Source organism: Schistocerca piceifrons, chromosome 2 (assembly GCF_021461385.2).
Source record: "Schistocerca piceifrons isolate TAMUIC-IGC-003096 chromosome 2, iqSchPice1.1, whole genome shotgun sequence".
Classification (NCBI taxonomy): Eukaryota; Metazoa; Arthropoda; class Insecta; order Orthoptera; family Acrididae; genus Schistocerca; species Schistocerca piceifrons.
In genome coordinates this window covers 444,914,534-444,922,338 of record NC_060139.1, presented here as the reverse complement: position 1 = coordinate 444,922,338, position 7,805 = coordinate 444,914,534, and the positions used below count along the sequence as shown (strand labels likewise).

The 7,805-nt window shown below is 43.5% G+C and overlaps 1 protein-coding gene across 1 annotated transcript in view; it reads left to right on the top strand.

The window, feature by feature from the left end:
• Positions 1–2,223: 2,223 nt before the first annotated feature.
• The window catches only part of LOC124776760 (nose resistant to fluoxetine protein 6-like), a 381,483-nt gene continuing 375,901 nt past the window's right edge, over positions 2,224–7,805 (top strand). Inside the window, exon 1 of the mRNA XM_047251897.1 lies at positions 2,224–2,541. Within this exon, the coding sequence (XP_047107853.1) occupies positions 2,226–2,541 (316 nt within the window). The 5' untranslated portion in view covers positions 2,224–2,225. The remainder of the gene's footprint in view (positions 2,542–7,805) is intronic.

Genomic DNA, 7,805 nt, shown 5'->3' with positions numbered 1-7,805 from the left:
TTCCTCTTCAACTGCACTGCCTACCGCGCTATTCCTTATTGCTGTATCTATCGCGTTAGAGAACTTCAAACGTATCTCGTCATTCCTTAGTACTTCCGTATCCCACTTCTTTGCGTATTGATTCTTCCTGACTAATGTCTTGAACTTCAGCCTACTCTTCATCACTACTATATTGTGATCTGAGTCTATATCTGCTCCTGGGTACGCCTTAAAATCCAGTATCTGATTTCGGAATCTCTGTCTGACTATGATGTAATCTAATTGAAATCTTCCCGTATCTCCCGGCCTTTTCCAAGTATACCTCCTCCTCTTGTGATTCTTGAACAGGGTATTCGCTATTACTAGATGAAACTTGTTACAGAACTCAATTAGTCTTTCTCCTCTTTCATTCCTTGTCCCAAGCCCATATTCTCCTGTAACCTTTTCTTCTACTCCTTCCCCTACAACTGCATTCCAGTCGCCCATGACTATTAGATTTTCGTCCCCCCTTACACACTGCATTACCCTTTCAATATCCTCATACACTTTCTCTATCTGTTCATCTTCAGCTTGCGACGTCGGCATGTATACCTGAACTATCGTTGTCGGTGTTGGTCTGCTGTCGATTCTGATTAGAACAACCCGGTCACTGAACTGTTCACATTAACACACCCTCTGCCCTACCTTCCTATTCATAACGAATCCTACACCTGTTATACCATTTTCTGCTGCTGTTGATATTACCCAATACTCATCTGACCAGAAATCCTTGTCTTCTTTCCACTTCACTTCACTGACCCCTACTATATCTAGATTGAACCTTTGCATTTCCCTTTTCAGATTTTCTAGTTTTCCTACCACGTTCAAGCTTCTGACATTCCACGCCCCGACTAGTAGAACGTTATCATTTCGTAGATTATTCAATCTTTTTCTCATGGTAACCTCCCCCTTGGCAGTCCCCTCCCGGAGATCCGAATGGGGGATTATTCCGGAATCTTTTGCCAATGGAGAGATCATCATGACACTTCTTCAATTACAGGCCGCATGTCCTGTGGATACACGTTACGTGTCTTTAATGCAGTAGTTTCCATTGCCTGCTGCATCCTCATGTCGTTGATCATTGCTGATTCTTCCGCCTTTAGGGGCAATTTCCCACCCCTAGGGCAAGAGAGTGCCCTGAACCTCTATCCGCTCCTCCGCCCTCTTTGACAAGGCCGTTGGCAAGAATGAGGCTGACTTCTTATGCCGGAAGTCTTCGGCCGCCAGTGCTGATTGTTCTCATGTTAGCTGTAAATAAGCTGGAAGACAGTAACGCTAGACAAAGCGGTAGAAAAGTTTATTCCCATATCTCCTTAAGCTGGCTGCTCCTACCGCACGTTACCTATCTCAAATTGTTCAGTGGAGCAATCCCTATGTCCTGTTACATTTTTGTACGCTCTTACGGAAACCTCCGGTACACTGATGACTGCCTCTCAGCCCGGTAATAGTAGCTGAAGAAGACGCCGGCCGTGAAAGCGTACATTGTATGATCATTTTTTTACGATTTCTTCACGTTTTTCATGCAGCCATTTCGCCTTAGCTGTACCTAGTGAAAGAAACCGCTAACCTTTATTTGACACAATAGTGATTCATATTTTGTTAATCTCTACTACATACTGCATCGTTTAAAGCTTGAAAGCATTTTAAATTGCAACCGAATTAAGTATCATGCTTGTTTTTCGTTACAGGAGGCGCAGTAGCAGCAAAAAATAGTTCGTATATCCAGATACAGGGAGAATAGCAGTTGAGGATTCGTTGACTGGCAGAGCACTCAATCGCGGTGGTGAGGGTGCTGGTGTCATCCACGACACCGCTCGCAGTGTCGCGAGTGGATATCTTTGACGTATGAAACCAGTTGGCTCCATTGTCTCGGAGAAAACCAGAACTGTGAACTCTGAACGTCTCAGATTCGGATCCGCCTCTGTCACTGGTTACTAGAAGAGGGCAGTGTTAATTGCTGGACGTGTTTTTGCGTAAGGAGACGGCGAGTGAGAGGAGGGAGCGCGCGTCGTGTGGGGATCTTCCTCCCTGTGTGACCGGTCTGCGACAGCGGAGGGGTTGTCCTTGCAGCCGAAGCAGTCGGAGAAGGAGCCGCGGACGCGGACGTGCGGCATGGGCCAGGGCGGCTGGAAGGCCTTGGGCGGCGGCGGTCCGCAGCTCTACTAGTCGGCGCGGCGCGGCCCGCACTGCACAGTGCGGCGCTCGGGATGGCGGCGACAACACCCTCCTCCACATGGCCGCGGCTCTGCCTGCTGCTGCTGCTGCTGCTGCAGGCGGTCGCCTCAGCACAGCAGGCGGACAGCGCGGGCTTCCGAGAGGCGGCCGGCCTGCAGCGCTCTCTGCCTGTCGAGGACCTCTCGGCCGATGTCCGTGGACCTGAAGAAAGTACCGACTGGGGGGGCGGCGCTGGTGGGACGCTGGAAACGACGACAGAGGACGCGGAGTCGCTGCACGTCATGAAGGTGCCCGCCGCCGCTGCGCCCCACGGCGGATCCGTGCACCGGCACGAGGATATCCCACCAGGTAGGGACACTCCACCACTTGCATCTCGTCGTTTACAAACGGTATACTGGAACTATAATGAAACATGCCGGCAGATTAAAACTGTGTGCAGGAACGAGAGTCGAACTCGGGACCTTTTTCCTTTCGCAGGCAAGTGCTCTGCAGACTAAGCCAAGAACGACTCGCGTCCCGTCCTCACAGCTGTACTTCCGTGAGTACTTCGTCTCCTTCATCCAAAACCTCAAAGAATATATCCTGAGAAACTTGCAAGACAAGCACTTGACAGCGAAAGGCAAAGGTCCCGAGTTCGAGTCTCGGTCCGACACACAGTTTTAATCTTCCAGGAAGTTTCGTATCAGCGTATACTCCGCTGCAGAGTGAAAATTTCATTCTAGATCTATATTACTATGGGATAACCCGGTTCATGGTGCAAGACCTCACTTGCAAGTTGCCTGTCTCATGACTTTCATGCGAGACAAAAATTTGATTTTCACCATTTCACACAGGCCGAAAAGAAGATGCAACTAAACTACTAAACGACAAGTGACTATAACTAAATACTCAATCTTTACACTGACCGATCATATAACAGAAAGTAATCCCAATAGATGATCACAAATCCCACCCAAGTAAGTATAGATGTACAAAAAAGTGGGTCACACACACACACACACACACACACACACACACACACACATACACACACTTTCGTTCACAGAACTTACATCAACATACATATAGTCACAGAAAAAGGAATTGCGACCAAAACTCGAGAAAGCTGGCAAGACGTACAGAAAGGAATGACGCTCTAGACCCACAAAGTGGCAATTAAAGGCTATATTGAGAAAACAATGACCACAAGGAAAACTGTAAACTTTCAACCAGTTTCGCACATGACAAAGTCAGAAAGCTGTTTGTTTGGCTTACAAATGATGAATTAGAGGCTGATCTGTAAGTACTTCTCCATTTCATAATAAAAATCGCAATGAACTGTTTTAAATATATAATTTTGCATCTATACCTACGTGTGCAAACGATAATCTATGTGTGCAAACGAAAAATAAAGGAAACAAAACATAACGTGCAGCATGCAAAAGGCGTTTTTCTTTTGAACTACTGCAATCTATGTAGAGTTGTTGCGAAAATGACCACCACAAAATCTTGTTTCAAGCAATTTTTCTTTTTTTTTTTTAATTGGCTTTCGGCCTGTGTCCATGCATTACTATTGAGTAATATTAATTATGACGTTACGAATGTAGGCACAACACAACAACCAGTCGCAGAGCGAAGGAAATCTCCTACCCGACCGTTTCATACAGTTACTGATCAAACTGAAAAATGCTGTCGTAATCTGCTCATTAAGAGCTACAATCTTATGTCAAAGGTTTAACACAGTAACTCAAGTATTACAAATAGTAACCGTGTATCTGTTATTGCTACCTGACATTATCAACAGCTGAGGGATCTCTGATTTTGAGAATATAATCTTCTTACTAGGGGTGTTTTATTTACCCAGATTGCAATAAATACATACACACACAACTTGTTTCGGCAGTTTAAATTGTCATCTTCAAATTACCTGTGTACGTCAACCATTGTGCCACGCACCGTGGTGCACCGTCATCTAGTCGTAAATACACCAGCGTAAAAATACTATATGAGCACAAACAATACGAATATGTTCCTCTTTATCTAAAAGACTCTCCCTCAAAAATGGGGTACCAGATCTCTCATTATACCTTTTTCAGGACCTTTAAAAATTTTCCCAAAAATTCTGGTGTGCGAACATACTCGCGCATTTTTTTAATCTGCAGATTATCTCCAAATCCCACAGGCTCCCCTAACTATAGCTCACAACCACTAATCCATCGTCCGCAGCTCGTGGTCGTGCGGTGGCGTTCTCGCTTCCCGCGCCCTGGTTCCCGGGTTCGATTCCCGGCGGGGTCAGGGATTTTCTCTGTCTCGTGATGACTGGGTGTTGTGTGATGCCCTTAGGGTAGTTAGGTTTAAGTAGCTCTAAGTTCTAGGGGACTGATGACCATAGCTGTTAAGTCCCATAGTGCTCAGAGCCATTTGAACCATTTGAACCACTAGTCCATCACCGTAAGCCGTTCATAATCACCCACACCCAGTTGCTCTTTCTCACTCACTCATTCGCCCCAGCTCATTCTCATTACCCTCCGTCGTTGTGTCCTGTGCCACAGCCACAGTCCCATTCGTCCTGTCCCTACTACTGATGTCTCCTCTCGCTGTCACTGTCTCCCTCTCGCTGTCTCACTCCTAACATCTCTTTCTTTCCTTCCTCCTCCTGCTGCTGTCTCTCCCCGCTGTCAATACGTCTCTCTCGCCCTTGTCATTGACACATGCTCTGTGTCTCACTGGCTCACTCTCACTTTTACTGTCTCTTTATTCCTCCCTCCCAGTCATTGTCTCCTTCACTCCTTTCTGTAACACAACCTATGTCTACTATTTCCCAGTACTAATTGCTTTTCCGTCTATTCGCCATCGCCAGTATCTCCTTCTCTCTCAGCATAAAAAAGCGCGAATATGTTCGCATGCCGAAATTTTTGGGAACTTTTTTAAAGATGCTGAGGAAGGTAAAATCAGGCAGCTTGTACCTCGCTATTCAGTCAGTCTTTTAAATAAACGGAAACTTATTCATAGTTTTTGTGCTCCGACAAGTGCACTTTTCCGATGGTTCCCTTCTTTTCACTACCGTGGCAGGGCATTTAACACATACGAAAAGAAATGTGCTGATCAGTTAAATTTAGATATTTTACTTATGTGAAATTGAAATAACCCAAAACTAATTTTTACCTGTGACTAGACTTTCCGCTTCAGTACTACAACATGGGATTCCCAAATGATAATGGAGACACTTTACAGAATATTCCTCCGTGCTACGTCACTTTATAAACGTTTCCGCCCCACATCGTATTTTAAATGGTATTTTACGTGTACGGGTAGGGTGACTTTTAACCTCTGCATGCTGGAAACGGATAAAGATATGAAAAAAATCAAAGTTGTTCGAAATCGGGATTTTAGAAATAAATCGTAAAAATTACAGTTATTTGCTGAACATCCTCGGCTGTGTTTTGGTCCGTGGTGGCGGCGAAAATATAGCAAAAGGAGGTTTTGTACTATATTTTCAAGGAACAGCCCATGAACGGACTTTTCCTCCCCATAAGTCACATAAAGCCTACCGTAGGAATCATATGCAAAAATAATGACAACCAGTTTGCTCCATTTGTCTAAACAGGAGGAACTGTGTAATATTCATAATTGGACCCTGTACTGTAGGTTAGTGTCACTAACATGATTGTTCTGCTGGATACACAAATGATCGCTAGTCCTATCTTTTTATCACCTATACAATTCTAGGTTTGTACACCGGAAAATTCTGTTTTGTACGCAACGTTTTGAAACATATTAAGTGCGCATGCTGTCGAACTCACACCGATTTGGGAGGAACACGCAGGAGAAAAAGCACCAGTGTGATATACATCAACCATTGTGCCACTCAGTGTAGTCCACTGTTATGCAGTCATAAACATATCTGGGAACAGCTTGTTGGGGAAGACGCACCAGTGTACTCGTAGCATTGATGCGCCTTCTTAACTGCTCCCAAATATGTTTATGACTATGCAGAAAAACTTCAGCGTGAGGTACGACGTTTTAATTTATTATTCTTTACTACTAACTCTATTCTCAAGATATTTTGCAGACAGTATCCACATATATCGCTAAATGTACCTGCAGAATTATATCACTGCAGTACATATAGTACGGGAATATGGCGTAATAAAGCTTGAGATGGGTGAGAAACTAGCTACAGCTTAAAAGGGAGAGCAAATTATCTACACTCATCCACTATTTGATAATGAGAGCTCTTAGCGACTTCCAACAAACTTTAAACGTAATTTCAAAACTTCTGCAGTTTATAGTGTCAAGTATTTTGCACTTTAACTCATTTCCAAAGTAACCAGACGTTTGAAGCTATTTTGTACCCGGGGTTTCGAGTCCTTAAAGGATCAGTGGTGGACGATTTACTGCTGCATCATATTGGGAAAACCTCAGATTTTAACCTCATGCAGCTCCTGATAAATATCTACTTACTATCGGTTTCGATCTTCAGATCAGCTACATTCAGTGTATTCATTATTGAATAGTAAACATACAGAATAATACATTCAATGTATTGTTGTGTGTATTTAGTATTAAAAAATAAAATCTTTCGTGCTTGTGACTTATTTCCTGTTAACATTTGTATCATAACGCACGACAGCTTTACCAGTATTGCTCAATGACCCTTTGTCGTTTTATCCACGCATGTGTCAATGTAGCACCGCACCTTTATGACACTGAAGAAGCATACCGACTCTCTGTTGCTTCGGATCACGTGTCATTTCAAATATTTTGAAATCTAATTTCGATTCAATACGCCGACTGAGTGCACTCTTTCAATCACAAATTTGCCAGTTGTTGTCAATAATATGAACCTTACCGACTCTATTAAAAATAATGTTGTAATCCTTATCATCATCTCCACTCTTCCATAAACGCTATCAACTGGCAAAGGGCTGGATAAGTAGTCTGGGAGGTCACATGATAGAAGACTGAAAGCTTACAAAGAACTGATAACAAAACATAGTTCTTACATTCGGCACTACAGCCATCACAAAAAGAGTTAATTTGACGAGTATGTGAGTTATTTTCAGAAACATTTCGAGGTGATGGTATACAGCACTTTCAGCTGATAAACTACCGCGTTTAGCATCATATTCACACCGGGTGTAAAAGTGGACATCATCATGCATCTGCTTAGGATTAGCACCATAATGCTGAATGATGCCCAAGTACCACTGGCACACCCGGCGTGAATAAAACGCCTCGCACAAATAGGTATGTGACAGTGGTTGGCTTTGCATCATGTCAAAAATAAAACATGCAGCGCTGTCAGATAGTGAGTCATTCATTAGACGGTAGAATTGTTTTGCTCTTTTCTTGTCCACCAAGAGTTCACACTCAATCTGCTCTTTCATTTCATTATCATCTTGATTTTCCGGTTGTAGATTGCTTTGTTTGCAAAAGCTACAAACGTCAGTTCTAGGAGTGCCAAATCCTAGGCTGAAGGCAGTAGTGAAAATTTTATAGTAAAAGTGATAGTTGCAGCTTGTAACCTCCCCACCGCAATTTAAAAGAAAAAAAAACAATAATACTTAATACAAATGGGAGCCGAGTGTAACCTCCCCACAATAATTTTGAAAAAGTATGGACAATATTAT